Genomic DNA, 20,960 nt, shown 5'->3' with positions numbered 1-20,960 from the left:
TAGGGCCTGACTCCAGCAGCATCTTTGAGCTTCAGCTCTGGTCCCTGGCTGCTACCACCAGCACTGGCGGAGCTGCTTGTCTGGGCACAGCCAGTGCTGGGCAGGCTCAGCTGGGCTTCGGGCTCCTGAGACCAGCAGCTACTGTGTTTATTTTTCATTTTGCAAAATGTAGGAATATTTTTCTTAGAGAATTCTCCAGATATTTTGTTAGTTTTCCCACAGCAGTTCTATATTTTTCAATGTAGTTTTAGAATTCAGAAAAACTTAGAATATTTTTACACATCTCAAATAAAAATTAAAATTGTATTTAATTGCTAATCTATGCTCTTCTTGAAACTAAGACACCCTATGACTCACAGCCTGCTTCAGAGGCTCTTTTCCCACTGGACACTTGTGCCTGATCACAACTAACCTAAAAGCTTTTCCCTGATTTTTTCTGGGATTCTGGACAAGCTCACCTCTCAGTCTTCAGAGGCAAACTTTGAGCACAGCAGGAATCTCTTCAAGTCACCATCTTTGTTTGCTTCTGCACAAAGTGCCTCAGTCACAGAGCAGGGGCTTTGCTCTGCTTCCGGCTGCCCCACTCCCCCCAAGCCTGTCCTGAGCCCTCTCCTGCAGCTGCTGCTCTGCCATGGAGCTGCTGTAAAACACAACAGCTCTGCCACACCCGCTCAGCAGGACTGGAGAAGCTTTCTGGCCTTGCTTACATTAGGCTGGTGGCTTCTCTAGACACAAGCTGAGCTTTTGAATGCTATGTCTCACCTGGCACAGGAACTGATGCTGCCCTTCTCATGGAGGCTAAACTCCCATGGGCTTTAAAAGCTTTCTGGCCAGCATAAGGCCTGGAAAACCATTTAATGCAGCCATTTAGCATTGAAAATGTCCGAGTCTATGTATCCAAGTAGCTTGTTTAAATGCTGGAGCCCACCAGAGCATCCCACCAAGGGCATATCTGTTTCTCCTCAACCTCTGCCTCCATGACTGCCAAACTGCACCTTTGAGAGTTCTTTTCTCCAGAAGCCGAATGGCACCATTTTATTTGGGGGATGAAGAACAAAAGTAAATGCTCTATGGTACTATCATCATCATCATCACCAGAATGAGCTGCAAATTAGTTAAATGACATCAACAACTCCGACTGTGGACTTACTTCTCAGAGTGCAGCACTGGCTTTACTATCCCTTGAAACTGCAGATGTGCTACTCTTTAAAGTCCATTCCATGCTTACCTAATTTGGAGTCAAGCACAGCTCTGTGAGAGCTCTAGGGATTGGGCCTACCCTGGCACTCTCGTGTGTCTGGAGTGACCTGCCCAAGGCATCTGCCACCTGAAGAGCAAAGCAGGGTACGGAAAAGCACAGGCTGCAGAACAGCTGGAACTGCAGGGAGCCCATTCCTGGCAGGAGTAACACGACCATCCCACCTTAGGACTGGGTTTTGTGAGAAACAACAGTGCACATCAAAATTTTGAAAACGTTTATTAAACATTTACAAAAACATAAGAGAAGGATTAATAAGGAAGAATAGGCCTGGGAAGGCTCCCTGCCCCATGGCTGCCTGCCAGGTGGCTGCCTCATCTTCAAGATTGATGCTTCACCTTTCACACTGCTGGAGGGTGCATCAGCCACCCCTGGCCCCTCCCAAAGTCTGTCAGTCAATCCTTCTTTGCCCTTTATTGGTGAAATTTATTTATTGTAGCTGCATTTGAAGGTCAGGTGTTGTCATGCTGTGTCCCCACAGCAACAAGCTGTTCCATTCCTAACTCTCCCATGCAAGGGGTATATGTCAACACCTATTGTGGTGGACCCCCACCGCAGGGAATGACGTGCATTGACTCCATGTTTGCAGAAGGCTGAGCAAAATCTTTATTAAGCTGTCCTATATTACATGATACTAAAAACTATACTACTGCTATAGTGAAGAAAAACCCGTGACCTTTAGAGACAGTCCAACACAGAGTGGCTCCAGTTGGTCAAATGAAATCAAAACACCATCACCAGAGTCCAAGGAAGAAATCCCTCTTTGCTAAACAATCTCCATAATACATTCCACATGTGCCAAACAACAGATACAGCAAATGAAGATAATTGGTTTTCTTCTTTCTCTGAGCTTTCTCACAGCCTTCCCCAGGATTTTCTTGGGAAAGTCTGTGTCTCTCACTGTTCAAAGGATATGTGAATACCACACACGCCTTCTTTCTACCTGTCCTGTACAGCCCAGGCTGTCTGGTGGGAACAATAGGGAGGGGGGGAGGACGGGGGGGGGGGGGGAAGGGGACTGTGGGGAGAACAGAGAACATCTAAACAACAAATCAGAATAACATAACTCTACATCAATAAAGCTTCTCTTAAGATTCACACAATATTCATCCCTTAATTGCGAGAGCCAATCATCTCATTATCTATCTATTACAGTTTGGATGGAGACCAGAACTAATACCTTGCAAAAGGAAAAGAAGGTACAAAGGTCCCTGCAGTCCCCTGGCCTGGTACCCCAGCCAGTGGGGAAAGGAAGAGGGCAGCACGTGGCCAGGAGTTTAAAAGGGGGCTGTGTCCTCCAAAACTTTGAGAGAGAAAACCCCAGCAGCAGATGTCCCCATGGACTCTCTCCCTTTATTCAAATAAAGATGCAGGGCTCCTTTGGCTCCCTTATGGACACTGGCTTTTCACAGCCTGGTTTGTATGCACACCCATTTCCTTGTATCAGAGTATCACCAGCCTGCAGTGACTCCCTGCCACTCTGGTCTGCAGGAGAAATGGAACCAATTTCCATGAAGGCCCTCCCAGAGGGAAGGAAGAACACACCCAGAGGAGACAAGCAACCCCTGCAGGCATCCAAACTTCAGCACCAGATGCCGAGGGAGTGGCAGAGGGGATGTAGTGGGTGCATTTCCCTCAGCCTTCTCCTGAGACTCAGCAGCCGGGAGCTTGCACTGCACTTGTGTGTTGGATAATATACCAACTTTATTTTTTTTTCATTTCTCTAGTCAGGTGTGTTATGGACAAATTCAATTGGAGATGCTAATCATAGATAAATCAATTAACATGAATTTATTAAGCAAGCATTATTAAGCAAAAGCACTGTGCTGGGCGGCCGGGCAGTCTCTGCTCTGCCACGGCACACCTTCCCCCTGCGGTTGTCATGCTGGCATGGTAGCGTGGAGGAAGGTTTTAGAAAGGCCTTGGGAATGGTAAACTGGGAAAAGGATACATTAATGTATGCCCCATTGTATTAGAAAGGCCTTGGGAATGGTAAACTGAGGTCAAAGATACATTTATGTATGCTCCACTGTTTCGGGAAAGTCCTGCTTCAGCACTCCTCTGTAAACCCCCTTCTTCCCACCCCTGAGCAGTTCCCATTGGACCTGGCCCCTGTGGTGGTTTTGATGTGCGTTAGCTGAACACTGTCTCCATTGTTTAAGACCTTATCTCTTAATTTTGCTGTATAAAACTGTACCAGGGCAATAGCCCAGGGCCTTTGGTCCCTGCAACGCTTCAGGCAATACAATCTCTCTGGACAAGCATACCATTGGTCTCTCTTGGTCTCTTTATCTCAAATCCTAGCGGCAACTGAGGCAACGCCGCAGCTCGGACCGTGCTAACCCAGACGCTGCCTGGTAAACTCAGGGCAGCGGGACTGCGGAAAACCCCGGCCCCAGAGGGGACAGCTAGCCGGAGGGTCCCGGGGTCCGGGGAGGGACGGGGAACAGCAGCAAGTGACCCCTGAGAGCAAAGTGGCAGTCGAAAGAGAAGCAACAATCGTGATGTCGCACTAACATCACTGTGATTTCACATTGAACTTGTGAGGTCACACAGCTGTCTATGATGTCACTCGAACATCTATGTGATGTCACACAACCTCCTTTGACGTCACAAAGACAGCGCTATGATGTCACACAGACACCTCTGTGACATCACACTGAGACGGCTGTGATGTCCCGCAGAACCTGTGAGGTCACAAATTTTTTTGTGATGTCACAAAGACATCTCTGTGATGTCACTCTGACACCTCTGAGATGTCACAGTGACCCTGTGATGTCACAAGGCTCTCTGTGATATCACACGGACATCTCTGTGATGTCACACTGACACCTCCAGAATGTCACACAGCTCTCTGTGATATCACATGGACATCCCTGTGATGTTACACAGCTCTCTCAGTCGTCACAATGACTTCTCTGTGAAGTCACACAACCTCCTCCTCTGATGAAACAATGACAACACTGTGATGTCACACTGATGCCTCCATAAAGTCACAGAGCTCTCTGTGATATCGCATGGGCATCTCTGTGATATCACACAGCCCTCTGTGATGTCACACTGAAATCTCTGTGACATCGCACAGCTTTTTGGAATGTCAGACTTACATTTTTGTGATGTCATTAATACATTTCTATGATGTCACACAAATTCCTGTGATGTCACAGAGATATTTCTGTGACGTCACACTGACATCTCTGTTTTGTCTCATTGATTTTGTGAGGTCACACAGCTGTCTATGATGTCAACCAGACATCTCTGTGATGTCACACATACTCCTCTGACATTGCAATGACATTTCTATGATGTCACACTGACACCTCTGTTATGTTACAGAGACCCTTCGAGGTCACACAGCTTTTTCTGATGTCACAAAGATATCTCTGTGATGTCACACAGCTCTCTGTGATGCCGCACTGACAACACTGTGATGTCACACAATTCTATTTGATGTCACACTGACTCCTCTGTGATTGCACAGATCCTCCTTTGATGTTACAATGACATCTCTCTGATGCCACACTGACACATCTGTGACGTCACACAGCTCACAGTGATATCACATGGACATCTCTATGATGCCACACTGACACATCTGTGACATCACACAGCTCACAGTGATATCACATGGACATCTCTGTGATGTCACACAACTCTTTGTGATGTCGCATTGACATTTCTGTGAGGACACAGGGCTTTCAGTGATGTCACACAGATATCTCTGGGATGTCACACAGACATCTCTGGGGCGTCACAGGACTTCCTGTGATATCACAGTGACAATTCTGTGACGTCACACAGACATCTCTGTGATGTCACATTGACCTTGTGAGGTCACACAACTGTCTTTGATGTCACACGAACATCTTTGTGATGCCACACAACCTCCTCTGACATCACAGTGACATCTCTATGATGTCACACTGACACCTCTGTGACGTCACACTTCGATGGCTGTGATGTCGCACAGACCCTCTGAGGTCACAAATCTTTTTGTGATGTCACAATGACATCTCTGTGATGTCACTCTGACACCCATGTGATGTCACCGTGACCCTGTGAGGTTACACATCTTTTTGAGATGCCACACTGACATCTCTGTGATGTGACACAGCTCTCTGAGACGTCACATGGACATCCCTGTGATGTTACACAGCTCTCTCAGATGTCACACTGACTTCTCTGTGAAGTCACACAACCTCCTCCTCTGATGTCACAATGACATCTCTATGATGCCACACTGACGCCTCCATAACGTCACACAGCTCACAGTGATATCGCATGGGCATCTCTGTGATGTCACACTGAAATCTCTGTGACATCACTCAGCATTTTGGAATGTCGCACTTACATCTTTCTGATGTCACCAATACACTTCTGTGATGGCACAGAACTTCCTGTGATATCACAGAGATATTTCTGTGACATCACACTGACATCTCTGTTTTGTCTCATTGACTTTGTGAGGTCACACAGCTGTCTATGATGTCACTAGGACATCTCTGTGATGTCACACATCCTCCTCTGACGTCAAAATGACATCTCTATGATGCCACACAGAGCTCTATGTGACATCACACTTATATGGCTGTGATGCAGCACAGACCCTGTGGGGTCACAAAACTTTATGTGTTGTCACAAAGACATCTCTGCGACGTCACTCTGACACCTCTGTGACATCACAGAGACCCTTTGAGGTCACACAGCTTTTTCAAATGTCACAAAGATATCTCTGTGACGTCACACAGCTCTCATGTAATGCCACAGTTCCACTACAAGAAGCTAGAGCTATTGTTAAGGCTTGCCCCATATGTAGCCATCACAACAGAGGAGTGGGCCTGGGAATAGGGGTAAATCCGCGAGGCCTGCAAGCTAATGAACTTTGGCAGATGGATGTCACCCATATACCTAGTTTTGGTCGCTTGAAGTACGTCCATGTGACTATTGATACTTATAGCCATTACATATGGGCTACTGCTCAGACAGGAGAACGGGCCCTTCATGTGGAGCGACATCTCAGCAGCTGTATCGTGGTTATGGGAGTGCCTCAGAAGATCAAGACTGATAATGGCCCTGCTTATTGCAGTAAACGTGTTGCCCGCTTTATGCAAACATGGAACATCACACACGTTACAGGGATTGCAAACTCCCCTACTGGACAGGCAATAGTAGAGAGAGCCAATAGAACTCTTAAACAATATCTGGAAAAATACATTGAAAAATACAGCGTGCAGGATAGGTTATTGAAATGCCTGTTTGTGCTTCATCACTTATGTATTTTTGGAGATGGGGGGTTACCCGCAGCAATTACTCATTTTGCCTCTAAAGCCCCTACCCCTCTGCAAATGGTAGTCAGGTATAGAGATCCAAAACCAGGAATTTGGCAAGGTCCAGCCAAAGTATTATACTGGGGCAGGGGCTATCTCTGTGTTTCTACACCAGCAGGTACTGTGTGGGTCCCAGCTAAGTGGGTGCGGCCCACCAATGACCAGCCCGGAGCAGAGGAGGAGGCAGCGCCTACAGAGGACGATCTCCAGGATCCTGTATGATCTAGAAGAAGAGTTTCAGACTAAGTTCCTGTTTGACTCGCAGAGAGAAGTTGAAGACTGCCTCTTGCCTCATTTAGCTAGAGACTTTGACCGCTTTTGTCCGCTTGCTTGCTTGACTTGCAATAGTTATGACCACCAATCTTGGGTAAAAATATATTGTGGAGGGTGCTCTCATCGTTGGTGGATTCATCAGCACCACCTTACCTCTGCATTCTGGTGTCTTACCTGTCAGCGCCAGTGGAGCTTTGACTCACCACAGCGCGCTTTAACACAACTAACAGGTCAGCCTATCAGCGAGAGCCTGAGATTAATAGAAAATACAGAAGACCTGGAATTAAGAAGGCTAGCTTGGAGGGTACAGCACTTAGTAAAGAAAATTCTAGGTGTTAAAAGGACAGGGATTATAGATTCCTGTTGTCAGAATGGTATCGGCATCCCCATTCAGTGGCAAGTTGACCCAGAGGAATGGGACACGCAGTGTAGGAGGTTTCGTCGTCGCAGCCGTGCTGCTAAGTGTGCAGGCATACGTCCCACCTCAACCTAAAACAAATGTATGGGTCACAATGGCAAATCTAACAGGGCAAGAGTCCATCTGTCTTGCTTTATCTTCCCCAGGCAATCCGTTCTCCACCTGCCTAGTCGGTCTACCATTGGATACATGGCCATGTCCTACACGTGTTCCAACTTGTGATAATTTAAATTTGAATACTACTGTAGATAATTGGGACAGGTGGGTGCCCTACTTACTGATCGCCCCGGCAGAACCCCAGGAGCTAGAGCTACTGGGGGCAGTTGGCATGGATTGCTGTTTGTACTTTAACTGGACAAGCAAGCAACAGAGAATCAATGGGTCTGCAATTGTCGTTAATTCCACTTTGCCAATTTACAGAAACAGTAGTATCTGGTGTCAGTACACGGCCAAAAAGGTTTCAAAGTCAACAAATAATCCGCTTTCTTTGCCCCGAGGAATATTCTTTATTTGTGGTGACAGAGCTTGGGCTGGCATACCTTCCAAAATAAAGGGAGGCCCTTGTTCGTTAGGAAGATTGTCATTGCTGACACCCAACACGTCAATGATATTAGACATGGCTCGGCGTCATCATGGCAGCAGATTGCGACGCAGTGTACATGACTTTGCCAGTAAATGTCAAGATAATGTTAGATTTTGGTCCCCTGAGGCTATTATTGCTGCCTCTTTCCTAGCGCCTGGTGTTGCCTCAGCAGGAGCATTAGCTCAACTCAACAAGCTGGGATGCTGGTTAGCTAAACACACAAACGCTACATCGAAGGCCCTAAGTGACCTGCTTTTGGACGTAGACTCAGTAAGACATGCCACACTGCAGAATAGGGCAGCTATAGATTTCCTATTGCTAGCCCAAGGTCATGGTTGTGAGGAATTTGAAGGAATGTGCTGCATGAACTTATCTGATCACTCTACATCTATCCATAAGCAAATACGAAAATTGACCGAGCTAACTCAACAGTTGAAGGTGGAGGACGGATTGGGCTTAGAAGGCTGGCTGAAAGGATTGGGGATCGGACCATGGTTGAGGGACATCATCAAATATAACATAATAGTTCTAAGCATAATTGTGATACTTTTGTGTGTTTTGCCCTGTGTGTTTACTTGCTTACAAGGCTTAATGCAGCAGCTTTTGCAAAAAATGCTGAATGCACACCTTCTTGTACAAAAGGAAAACGGGGGAGATGAAGAGAGCCTGACAGAGGAATGGTTGAACAACAAGGGACATGATATTGTAAAATTTATCCAAGTAGGGAGGGCTACGTGACTGCTGCAAAGTTCGCATGGCCCTGAAGAGTAGATGGTGTGCAGAAAGCAGGATATTGAAACTGCTTGGTATGTAGAAGTAGATAGAGAAGAACAAAGAAGTACTAAGCTGTTCTAGCTGCAAGGCCAGCTGGACAGGCATGTATCGATCATAAAGATACTTTTAAGATAATAGTACAAGTCACATAGCAACCAATCATGAGCTCGGCTTTTGCAATATGTATGAGCTAATTAACAAACATATATAAACTGTGTAATCTGTTACAATAAACTGAGACTTGATGATCATGATAGCATGAGTCTTGTCTCCCGCGGCACCCTCCAACACAAGGCTTTTTGTGATGTCACAAAGACATCTCTGTGATGTCACACTGACTCCTCTGTGATTGCACAGATCCTCCTTTGATGTTACAATGACATCTCTCAGATGCCACACTGACACATCTGTGACGTCACACAGCTCACAGTGATATCACATGGACGTCACTGTGATGTCACACAGCTCTTCGTGGTGTCGCACTGAAATTTCTGTGGGGTCACAGGGCTTTTGCTGATGTCACACAGACATCTCTGTGATATCACAGAACTTCCTGTTCATCTCTGGGACGTCACACTGACATCTCTGTGATGTCACATTGACCTTTTGAGGTCACACAGCTGTCTATAATGTCACACGGACATCTTTGTGATGTCACACAACCTCCTCTGACGTCACAATGACATCTCTATGATGTCACACTGACACCTCTGTGACGTCACACTTAGATGGCTGTGATGTCGCACAGACCCTCTGAGGTCACAAATCTTTATGTGATGTCACAAGGACATCTATGTGATGTCACTCTGACACCTCTGTGATGTCACAGTGACCCTGTGAGGTCACACATCTTTTTGAGATGCCACACTGACATTTCTGTGATGTCACACAGCTCTCTGTGATATCACATGGACATCCCTGTGATGTTGCACCAATATCTGTGATGTCACACAGCTCTCTGTGATATCACACTGACTTCTCTGTGATGTCATACTGAAACCTCCAGAACGTCACACAGCTCTCTGTGATATCACATGGACATCCCTGTGATGTTACACAGCTCTCTGTGATGTCACACTGACTTCTCTGTGAAGTCACACAACCTCCTCCTCTGATGTCACAATGACATCTCTATGATGTCACACAGAGCTCTCTGTAACATCACACTTATATGGCTGTGATGTAGCACAGATCCTGTGGGGTCACAAAGCTTTTTGTGATGTCACAAAGACATCTCTGTGATGTCACTCTGACACCTCTGTGATGTCACAGAGACCCTTCGATGTCACACAGCTTTTTCAGATGTCACAAAGATATCTCTGTGACGTCACACCGCTCTCTGTGATGCCACACTGACATCACTGTGATGTCACACCATTCTCTTTGATGTCACACTGACTCCTCTGTGATTGCACAGTTCCTCCTTTGATGTCACAGTGACATCTCTCTGATGCCACACTGACACATCTGTGACGTCACACAGATCACAGTGATATCACATGGACGTCTCTGTGATGTCACACAGCTCTTCGTGATGTTGCACTGAAATTTCTGTGAGGTCACAGGGCTTTTAGTGATGTCACACAGACATCTCTGTGATGTCACAGAACTTCCTGTTAATCTCTGTGACATCACACTGACATCTCTATGATGTCACACTGACGCCTCTGTGAAGTCACACTTAGATGGCTGTGATGTCGCACAGACCCTCTGAGGTCACAAATCTTTATGTGATGTCAAAAGGACATCTATGTGATGTCACTCTGACACCTCTGTGATGTCACATTGACCCTGTGAGGTCACACATCTTTTTGAGGTGCCACACTGACATCTCTGTGACGTCACACAGCTCTCTGAGATGTCACATGGACATCCCTGTGATGTTGCAACAATATCTGTGATGTCACACAGCTCTCTATGATATCACATGGACATCCCTGTGATGTTACACAGCTCTCTGTGATATCACACTGACTTCTCTGTGAAGTCACACAACCTCCTCCTCTGATGTCACAATGACATCTCTATGATGTCACACTGACGCCTCCGTAACGTCACACAGCTCTCTGTGATATCGCATGGGCATCTCTGTGATGTCACACAGCCCTCTGTAAGTTCCCCTGTGGCTTCTGTGAAGCTCCCTGTACCCTCTGTCCCTTGGACTTCCCAAAACCCTACCCTATCCTCCCTTGGGGATGGTGTTGGCCACAGCATCCCAAGCGCCCCGCAGACACTGTTCAGAGCTCTCGAGGGAACTGCAGTGCACCCGGCACTCCTTTCCAAGGTGACGCTGGCCACGCAGCTTGGAACCCACTTTCCTGCCTTGACCCTTCTTCTCTGGCCCCAAGTTTCCTGCCAGCCCCACCCCTTCCGCAGAGGCCCCTACAGGAATTGTGTGTCGGAGGCCAGTCCCCTTTGTTGGAAGGTGGGGTTGGACCATCCCCATTCCTTATTCCGGCTCCTCCTCTGGGGGGAGGATCGCCTATGGGGCCTCCCGTCAGGGGACCCTCCTTCTTGGGAGATCACCCTCTTTTATGGAGGGACCTCCTTCGGAGGAAGGTGGAGCTGGAAACCCAGACCTGGAATCCTCCATTTTGTCTCTCCCTAGGACGGCAGTGCCCAGGTCCATCCCCTTACCGATAGCCCATAACACTTGTGGCAGTCGCCAAAGTAATAATATTTCTTCTTATGAACGGAATCAATTATGAATTCAATTGGTATTTAATTTTTGGAAGAATCTTCCCAAAGCCCCTGACCCTTTGTAGAAACCGTTCAAGATCATTAGCCTACAAGCTTCCACAGTTAAGATAAATGAAAAAAAGAACCAAAAAGAACGATTTAAAACATGTTTTAAGTATAGAAAAAAGAGACATGAGGCAAGTGTTTGCCCATCAAAGTCAAAAATTTGTTTCACCTGTAAAAAGAAAGATCACATAGGAAAAAACGGTCCAAAGTAAAAAAAAAAACAAACTATTACAATCTGAATAAAAATAAACAATTGAATGAATATAATAACAAAATTATTCAAGAGTGACTGCCCAAGTTCCCCATCCATTTCCTTAATTATACCCTACCAAGTGTTCCTTTTCATTTCAATATTGTTCTAAAGTTTTCACAGTACACTTTGGAAAAAGAGTTAATTAATTTACCTTTGGACCTTATTTAAACTTCATGATCTTTGTTGATTTTTGTTTAACCACTTTTCCAAATTTCCAACTAAATTTCTTGACTAAAAAATTGTTCATTATATTCTTGATACTTTAAAATAATCTGCTTGTTAAATTATATATTATAGAGAGAGGATTCACTCTGTCCAGTTAATACCCACAGTTGCATAAAATAAAATGAGCAAGACCACATCTCCATTCGCTGATCACATCCTACAGGAGGAGTGACCTCCAAAATCACTTTGGAACCCCAGAAAGCCAGATCCTCCAGATTCCTCGGTGATTCATGCTTCAAGCCCAGTCTTACTTCAAGATCATTCCGCTGCAATTCCTACTCCCGACCCTGATTCCGTATATAATAACTTAGTACATTTCATATTCAGTTTCTTATGTGAAGAAGATCCTTACCCCATGTGTTATGGTCATGAGTTCATTTTTTCCTGATAAGTATTGAATTCTTTTCTGTTGCTGTAATAATTTGTCATATGCTAAAATCTGTTATATGATAGATTATGTAGATGATATGTTATATAATAGATTCATTAATTTGTTTTGAAGCCCAGAACTCTCCTCTCTTTTGTAAAAAGAAACAGGGAGATATTGTGGTGTGTTTTGCTTTGAATCCATGTTTGCCCCCCTTCCCCTCCCTAATCCACTCCCTTTCCCAGTTGCCAGTTTTCCCAAGCCCTTCCCTAACCTCCTCCCTTCCAAGTTGTCAATCCTCCCTATCCTTACCCCTTTCTCCAGAGAGTTCTGTGTCTGTCTTGATGCCCTCGACACCCCATTCATTACTTTGTATTATTCCCCCCCCATTTTCCCTGATAGGCTCATAAGCTATTTGTCCCACCTTATATTCCTCCCTTACCACATCCTCATTGCTTCACCTTCCTACACCCCTCCTGCTGAGCTGCTGCATAAAAAATTCTGTTCACCCCGACCCCCACCCCAGTTTTGTCGGGAGCCCAGGAATAAATCCATCTTGTTCTACACCAAGACCCGTGTCATCACTGTCTGTCCCTGCGCCAGACCTGCGGATAACTGGGAATTGCAGAGCTCGCAGGCGGACGGTTGCGCCCCTGCCGCAGCTGCCCAGCACGCCCGCACAGCGCGCTGCAACACTCCTGGTTAGGTGGAGAAGTCTGAGCTGAGCCCTAAGGTGCAGATGGAACAGCCGTGCACGGGAAGGCTCGGTGGGAAGGATGATCCAGCATCCATAGGCCTGGCAGCCTGAGCTTGCTCCAGGGGAAGGCCTTGGAGCAGATCCTCCTGAGTGCCATCCCACGGCACGTGCAGGGAACCAGGGCGTCTGCTGGAGGGAGGGAAAGCTCTGCAGCGGGACCGGGACAGCTGGGGCTCCTGGAAGGGTGTTGAGGGCTTCTGTTGTGGGAGTTTGGAGGGGCTGGTGGTGGTGGGGTGTTGGAGAAGGAGTTGTCTGGAAGGTGAGAGGTCTAGGTTGGAATTTGAGTAAGTTTGAAGGCAGCATCTGTGGTTTGCCACAGCTTTGGTTACGGAGGGCAGAAAGAATATTGGTGATTTTTCCTCTTCATGGTCCTGATCCTCCTGCAAGGAACAAGAGGGGAGAGCTGTACTTTACTGGACAATTAGATATCTCTACCAGGGGGAGGATTAACCCTTTTTCCTTTCTTATTCATTTATTTGGGCTACTTTTGTAACACTGAGTGGACTTTCATTTCTTGCGAGCTTTTATTCCTTAAGATAATTAGGATATTATCATCCCTTCATAGAAAACCACTTGCAAACCAAAGAATGGCACTTGGTTTTGCCCTTTTTTGTGTAGTGTTATGTTCTGGAAAGTGACCCTCAATGGATGAGGTTAAGGCAAATGAGTTGCTGCTTTGAGATGGGAAGCAAAATTCCAAATCTTCATGTCCTCAGGCTATCCCAATTAATTTGGGAAGTTTGCAATGTTTCGGAACGCCTTGAGTTGAGCAATGGGAAGTAAAGCTTTCCTGAACTGAGGATTCTTACTTGCCAGATTCTTCTGTGCCTTCGCTGCTGTTTTTGTGCTGAAGGCAATACCTTCAATGAGAAAATAATTTCAGCATGGAGTGAGAGCTTCTGACAGAGACCAAGTGTTGCCAGCAGTTGCTCCAGGTGTTCCTGCCAGCAGGAAGGAGCACAGAAGAATCTGGCAAGTAAGAATGGTCTGAGTTGTTCCTAAAGATCCTGTCAGGCTGTCTTGGACACTTGCGGTGAGGGATTCCTTCCAACCTGGGCCACTTTGGGTGGGCAGGGGGTGGCCCCAGGGCAGGGGGCAGTGTGTGCAAGGGCCCTTTGTGACACATGCAGCATGGTCACCATGGCATGGAACAGCGTGTCAAAGGGCCCTTTGTGACACATGGTGACATAGGAGCTGCTGGTGACAGGACCATGCCACAGTGCTCCGTGCACTTGAGAGGACAGGACGGGACAGAGCAGTGCTGTGAGGAGCCCCCACACAGCGCACTCGTTCATGTCTGACCAAGAGCTTTTCTGAGGTGTTATTCCTGCAGCTGACCTCGAGGCCAGACCACAGACTTGCTGACCCGTGGCCTTCCCGAGGCTTCTCTTCTGCAGGTGCCCTCCAGGGCAGAGCGTGGGACTTGGTGCCTCGGAGGCATCTCCCATCCCTGCCGCCAGTGCCCTCGAGGCCAGAGCACCATCCTTGATAGGAGACTCCTGTCCTTGTGGCAGGAGCCCTCGAGAACAGAGTGCAGGACTTGCTGTCCTGTAGCCTTCCTGAGGTTTCTCTCTTGAAGGTGCCCTCCAGGCACGAAAGCAGGACTTGCTGAATCGGAGCTTTTCCGAGGCATCTCTCCTGCAAGTAGCCACAAATCCAGTCACTGACATGGAGCAGAGACCCCCAAGAGTGCCCAAGCTGGCCTGGGTGGAGGAAGAGGAAGAAGGCCCTGGAGCTGCCCCAGCGCATGAGACTGAAGAGGTGGTGCCATTCAAGCATCTGCAGGAGGGTGAGTGGCAGAGCTGGGCTGCTGGGCTGCAGCCAGCTTGGTCACATCCCATCCCATTGCATCCCATTGCATCCCATTGCATCCCATTGCATCCCATCGCATCCCATCTCATCCCATCGCATCCCATCCCATCCCATCCCATCCCATCCCATCCCATCCCATCCCATCCCATCCCATCCCATCCCATCCCATCCCATCCCATCCTATCCCATCCCCTGGGGCCATGCCCATGGACAGGACAGAAGAGGGGCCCGGGCAGACACCCCGCAGTGGCCGTGCTCCATCCACCTGGGGCATCCCGGGGCTGTCCCTGCCTGGGCAGCGCAGGGCTGGGCTGTGTTCTCCGGCCTCTCCCGTAGCCCCTCAGCCCTGGCTGCGCTCACTCTTTGCCAGATGCAGCCCTGGACCAGACACAAGAGCAGGACCCCACCCGGGGTCGCTTCCGCAGAACAGCGCAGGTACCTGCAGCCATCCCCACCTGGGCTGGGCCTGCTGGCACCGGTCAGCCGAGCACCACGCTTGGAGAATTCCATGGAACATCCCTGCCTTCCTGCCCTTCTTCTACAGCTGATTTGCAAATTCATTAAGAGGATTCGGGAGGAAGAGACTACCATGGGCACAGGACTCAGAGCATATTCACACATCTTCAAAACGAAGACCTGTGCTGCCCTGCTGGATATGCTGGTAGAGGAAGGGTTTTCCAATGCAAAGCAAGTAAGCAGCCTGTGGCCAGGGTTTGAGCCTCCCAGGAATTACTTGGCCTCCCAAGCAATGCCTGCTGGTCACTGGAAGCCTTTGAGGCCATGGCAGTGTGGTGGCAAGGGAAGCACTTCTCTGGGGAAGCTGGGGACATTCCTCCCTCTGGCAGCTTTCCAAGTCTCCCCTTGCCTTCTTCAGGTGCCTGCCATGGTGAGGTACATCCACCAGTGGCTCATGGCCAATCAGTTTGCTGAGCACAGGCTGGACAGGACCCTGCTGGATCTCACCAAAGAACAGCCTGCTGACGTAGTAATGACGCTCCTGCGTGTGGCCCCATCCTGTGACAGGTACGGGGCCCACCTGCCCAGAGGGCTCAGGGCTCCCCAGCCCATCAGCCTGCACAGCCTGTGCCAGGTGTCTGACCAACAGAGAGTCCCAGGGCCCTCTGGCTGCTCCCTCTGCCAGCCCTGGCACATCAGCCCCCACGCCTGCTGCCATGCTCCCTCACTGCCCCTCAGGGCCTGTCCCCACAGGGCTGGGCTGCCTGAGTGCTGCTGGTGAGGGGCAGTGGGCAGAGGCAGCGCTGGCAGCCAGCTCAGGTCCCCACTGCTGCCCAGGCCACAATGCTGTGTCCTAGACCCCCCCTGAGACAGAGCTCTGACCCCACAGAGCTGCTTTGACCATGTGGAAGAGCATCATGTGCTCGTCCAGGACTGTGGAGCCGGTGCAGCTGATACTCCTCGATGTGCTGGGGAGCTGGCCAGAGTACAGCACGTGCACCTCTGATGGGGACAAAACGGGTGTCTTTGTCCTGGCTGTGAGTTTCTGCAACTGGCCTTTGCTAGCCCCAAGGCCACCTCTCCATCCTCCCTCCCCCACTGCATCTCCCTGCCTCAGGCGCTGGGCTGAAACCTGGCCTCGGGGCAGCTTTAGGGCCACCAGGCCTGGTGCTGCCCCTGCATCTCTCCGGGCCTCTCCCTCCCGTGCTTGGGCCCTGTCTCACGGACACCTCGGCACTGAGCGCTGTCACGAGGGCCTTTGTCCTTTGCAGGCAACTGTGGTGATGTGGAAGATCCTCCAGGAGCCCTGTGTCCCACATATTGTGACCGCGTATTTCCCCCGCCTATTTGTCCATCTGCTCTTCCAAGTGCTCTTCAGCACTCTGGATAATCCAGAGGAAGTTGATACCTTCTGGAAGGGATGTCAGCAGCAATACGGCCTTGCCACCAGTCCCAACAGGTGCTCCATCCCAGTTCTCCTGTCCTTGCCATATCCCTGGGCAGGAGCCAAAGCTTCCAGCGTGACCTGGGCTTTGCTCTGCACACAGGTTTGCAGTGCAGACCCTGAAGTCCCTGCTCTGCCAAATGCAGTATGAGGATGTGGTGGTGGCAATGGAACGCAAGTGTGGCTGGGACACGCTGCTGTGTGCTGACACCCACCATTATGCTGTGGGTCTGCTGGCCAAGTGAGACCCCCTTCACCCTGCTGCCTCTGACATTTGTGCTCTGTGCCTAGGGTGCCCCACACAGTCCCCGTGGTCATGGGCCAGAAGGCCTTGTCACCGAGGGACAGCCAAACAGACTGGAAAAGGCTGGGAGAGGAGGGTGCCCACAAGGAGCCGCCTCCCAAATAGCCCAGGGGCCCTTGCAGGATGCTGGGGAAAGACCAGACCTCTGTGAGTCAGTCCTGGGAGAGGTTTGTCCCCCTGGCCCACAGTCTTGGTTACTTTGTCTCCTGGCAGGGAGATGTCCTGTGTCTCCATCCCCTTGTGCTCTCGGATCGCTCGCTACCTGCTCCGGCTGCTCAGCACACAGGAGCCACGCTGGGAGCTGCCCTCCCTGGTGTTCCTTGTGGAGGTGAGCCTGAAGGCCAGCGCTGCCTCGCTCAGCTGCCTCCCAGCTCTCTGCCCTCTCGTAGCCACAGCTGCCTGGGATGGAGCCCGCGCCCTGTGCTGCTGCCTGGGCCCAGCCTTGTGCGGTTCTGGGCTCCTGCTGGCCGGTCTCCTGTCACTGCCCTGTGCCTTTCAGGTCCTCGAGTGCCTGGACTTGAGTAAACGCCGTGCTAACAGAGTCCTGCAAATCTTGTCAAGGCACCTGAGGAGCGAGTGCAAGGAGAGGCGTCACCTGGCGCTCAGGGCCCTTCTCGAGCTCATCAACGATCCCTCGATGGTGAGAAGGGGACAGGGGCAGAGGCTGCGCTCGGGAATGCAGTCGCTTGGGCTTGGCTGGGCTTTGGGTGCTGGGCCAGCCGCTCCCAGCTCTCCTGCCTCCCACTTCAGCTGCCCAAGTGCTTCAGAACAGCCCTTTGGTCTCTAGGCCCTGCGGCAGCAGGATGGCATTTCACAAACTTGTGTTCCTCACAGAGAGAAAAAATGTGGAGCCTGACTGAAAGTCTTGTGGAGCTCCTGTGGGATGCGGATGAGGAGATAGTTAGAATGACAGTCATGCTCCTCAACTTTATCATCTTGGACAAGGACATGCTGATACCCAGCCCCATCCCACTGCAGCTGGTTGAGGAGCTCCTGCCATTCCTTGACCACGTAAGGCTCACTGCCCCCAGCCACGGACACTGGCGGCTGCCCAGATACTTTGTGCCCTGTGGCTTTGCAGGCCTGCACCAAGCTGAGCCCCATGCAGCCGATGCTGAGGTCTTTTTTTTTCCCTTCATACAGGACAATAGACAGGTGCAGCTGCTCTCCATACTGCTCTTCCGAACATTGGTGACTTTTCCAGAGGAAAATGAAAAAGAGTCTATGAAGACACATGTGCGCCAGAGCCTGCTGCCACTCTTCTTCCACTGCCATGATGAGAACCAGCGAGTGGCAGAGGTGAGGACTCGTGGGCTGCTGCTGCTCCCCTGGCAGGGGGCTGGGCTGCCTCCTGCCCTGGCGCCTGGCGGGCTGCAGCCTCCTCCAGGCTTTGGCACAGGGACACAGCTCTTGTGCCCTGGGCTCTGGGGCCATCTCCGTGTCTCTGCTGCTCTCCAGGCTTCTCAGGAAACGCTCCTTCGTGCGGCCGAGCTCTTGGAGAGGAGGGATCTTGAAAAACTGGTGAAGAGAAAGAAGCTGTGGAAGTTGGCGGAGTGGCTGGTAAGGAGGGCCGGGAAGCCGCAGCCCCAGCCCGGAGCAGCCCCTGAGCGCGGTGCTCGGTGTGCGGGCTGGCAGCTGTGCCCCTGCCCGCTGCTGCAGCCCGAGGCCCGCGGGCTCTGCTCCAGGCTCCTGCGGGCCCAGCCGGGTGCCGATGGAGCCGCGGCCCGGCGGGGCTGCGGGGCGGCCCCGCGGCTCCCCGGGCAGCAGCCGGCCCTCTGCCCCTGCAGAGCCCGGCGCCGGCGGCTGCTGGCCGCGCCTCAGGGCTGTGCGGGCAGGGGAGGCCGGGGCTGGCGCGGGGAGCGCCCGGCCCAGGGGCTGAGCCCGCGCCAACCCTTCCCTGCTGCCGCTCTCTGCAGCTGGCAGAGGACAGCAGCAGCGCGGCCGAGCACCTGCGCCGGGCCCTGCCCTACCTGCAGAGCCCACAGGAGCCCCTGCGAGAGGCGGCCGTCAGGTTCCTGGGTGAGCCGCGAGCCCGGGCTCCCTCCCCGCCCCGCCGCAGCTCGGCCCCAGCCCCGCCTGCTGCCCCGGCAGCGCCACCCGGGCCCGGCGCCTCTGGCAGCCGTGCCCTGGGGCGGCAGCGAGCGGCGAGGGCCCGGGCTGAGCCCTGCCGGGCCAGGAGGCCGTGTGGCCCCAGGGCTGGCAGCGCCGCTGGCAGGAGCTGTGCCGCTGGGCTGACAGGCTCTGTGTTCCCAGGGACGGCCGGGCGGCACCTCAGGGGGAGGAAGGAAGAGCTCCAGCTCATCTCTGAGGGTGAGTGAGGGCAACAGGCTGCCAGCGGGGGGTTTGTGGCGAGCACCTTCGGGCTGATCCGGCTGGTCCCTGCTCCCTGCTGGCCATGGCCAGAGCCGGCTGGGATGGCCCTGGCACGGGGGTCTACTCGGGTCCCAGATGCGGGAACTGACCCTGGCTCTGTTCTTCTCTCTTTCAGCCCTTGAAGGCATGGCAAATGACATCAGCGTCCCCGTCGGAAGCCTGGCAATTCAAACACTGTACGTCCTCCAGGAAGCAGAGAGAGCTCCTTCTTCCATCTTCGGCAGCCTGCATGATCGGCTCCGCAGGGCATGGAGGAGACGGCCTCGTCTGTCGGGGCTCGGCTGGCTGTGCTGCTGGAGCTCTGCAGAGATCCCAGGGGCTCTGTCTGCTAGGGCCACCCGAGCCAGCAGGAATGTTTCATTTCCTCAAGATTGTTCTTTCCTTCTTTTTGTTTTTCTTTAGCGTATAAATGTAGGATGTGTTGCAATAGACAGACTCCCAGGATCTTTCTTTTGCTGCCCAGGCTCTGCAGGGCCTAGGGGAAGAGGGAGAAAAGGGTTCCTGGGCTCAGCAAGCTGCTCAGGCTTGCAGGGTTGCAGGGAAAATGGCCACAAGCCCCTTGGCCTTTGGTGGTTCTGCCGAAGCCTTTGTGCTGCCCACAGAGCAGATGGGCAGGGGCTGGAGCTGTGGGGATCTCTGTGAGAGCGGTGCCTGGAGATGGCCACAAGCCCTGTCCCAGGCAGGAAGTGCCATCCGTGTCCTCCTGCCCGTGTGTTGCTGGCTGGATTGCTGAGGACTCCCCGGTGCCTCTTGGTGGGGCTCCTCTGGAGCTCCTGTGGGGCTGCGGCGCTGCTGCCGGGCAGGTTGGCCAGGCTGCAAGGAGAGAAACCAGAAAGCCCCGTCAGCTGAAGGCTCTTGTCCCCTTGTCCCAGCCGCCCGTGGTGCCCAGGCCATGCTGGTCGTGCCAGAGCTGTGCCCAGAGCTGCCCATCACTGCTGCCTTTGGGAGCAGAGCAGGAGGGCAGGACATGTGCCTAGCCTGCAGCCAGCCACGGCACCTCCAGCCCTCAGCAGCTGCCCAGAGCAGGACGCTCCTGTGCTCGCTGCCATCTCCCCAAAGCTCTGATCCCACCATCCCCAGCAGACAGGACCCACCTCACGCCATCCCCCGCTGGAAGAAAAGCTGGTCCCAAACGATGTCCTCAGCCTTCTCCAAGGGCACGGCCCATCCACGCCGCAGCTGCTCCCAAGCACTTCCTGATCCAGATTGGGCCCCACCTGGAACGCTTCCTCTAGAAAAACACACAACAAATTATTGAAAATACATTACAGAAAAAAGGGGAACAAGAAAAAAGGTCAAAGATCTTATCTCTGTCAGGGCCTTAAGGAAGGCCCAGCCATGTTGGAACTCAAAATGCCTCTCAGACATTTTTAGAGGTTCCAGGCCTTGGTCAGAAGCATTTTACACCCTGGCAGGCAGCTGGAAACAGCTGTGATTTTGAGTTTGAGCCATGGAATGAGTTACCCACTTTGGAGGTGGAACAAAGGGTTAGATAGTATAGTAAAAGTAGTTACAAAGTAGAGGGAAAAATTTTTTGGTATTGTACAGGGGAGGGTTTTAGCACCTGTACAGGGCGGTTTTCACTTTGTAC

General features: G+C 51.3%; 1 protein-coding gene across 1 annotated transcript in view; it reads left to right on the top strand.

Moving 5' to 3' along the window:
• LOC146765920 (uncharacterized) overlaps nt 1–20,205 on the top strand; it is a 29,175-nt gene extending 8,970 nt beyond the window's left edge. Inside the window, exons 5-11 of the mRNA XM_085593656.1 lie at nt 16,617–16,707; nt 17,210–17,324; nt 17,496–17,636; nt 17,831–18,007; nt 18,140–18,236; nt 18,632–19,306; nt 19,485–20,205. Of these exons, the coding sequence (XP_085449782.1) occupies nt 16,617–16,707; nt 17,210–17,324; nt 17,496–17,636; nt 17,831–18,007; nt 18,140–18,236; nt 18,632–19,306; nt 19,485–19,771 (1,583 nt within the window). The 3' untranslated portion in view covers nt 19,772–20,205. The remainder of the gene's footprint in view (nt 1–16,616; nt 16,708–17,209; nt 17,325–17,495; nt 17,637–17,830; nt 18,008–18,139; nt 18,237–18,631; nt 19,307–19,484) is intronic.
• Nucleotides 20,206–20,960: the final 755 nt, after the last annotated feature.

Source organism: Lonchura striata, chromosome 16 (genome assembly GCF_050655825.1).
Source record: "Lonchura striata isolate lonStrDom1 chromosome 16, ASM5065582v1, whole genome shotgun sequence".
NCBI lineage: Eukaryota > Metazoa > Chordata > Aves > Passeriformes > Estrildidae > Lonchura > Lonchura striata.
This window is presented reverse-complemented; position numbering and strand designations above follow the sequence as displayed.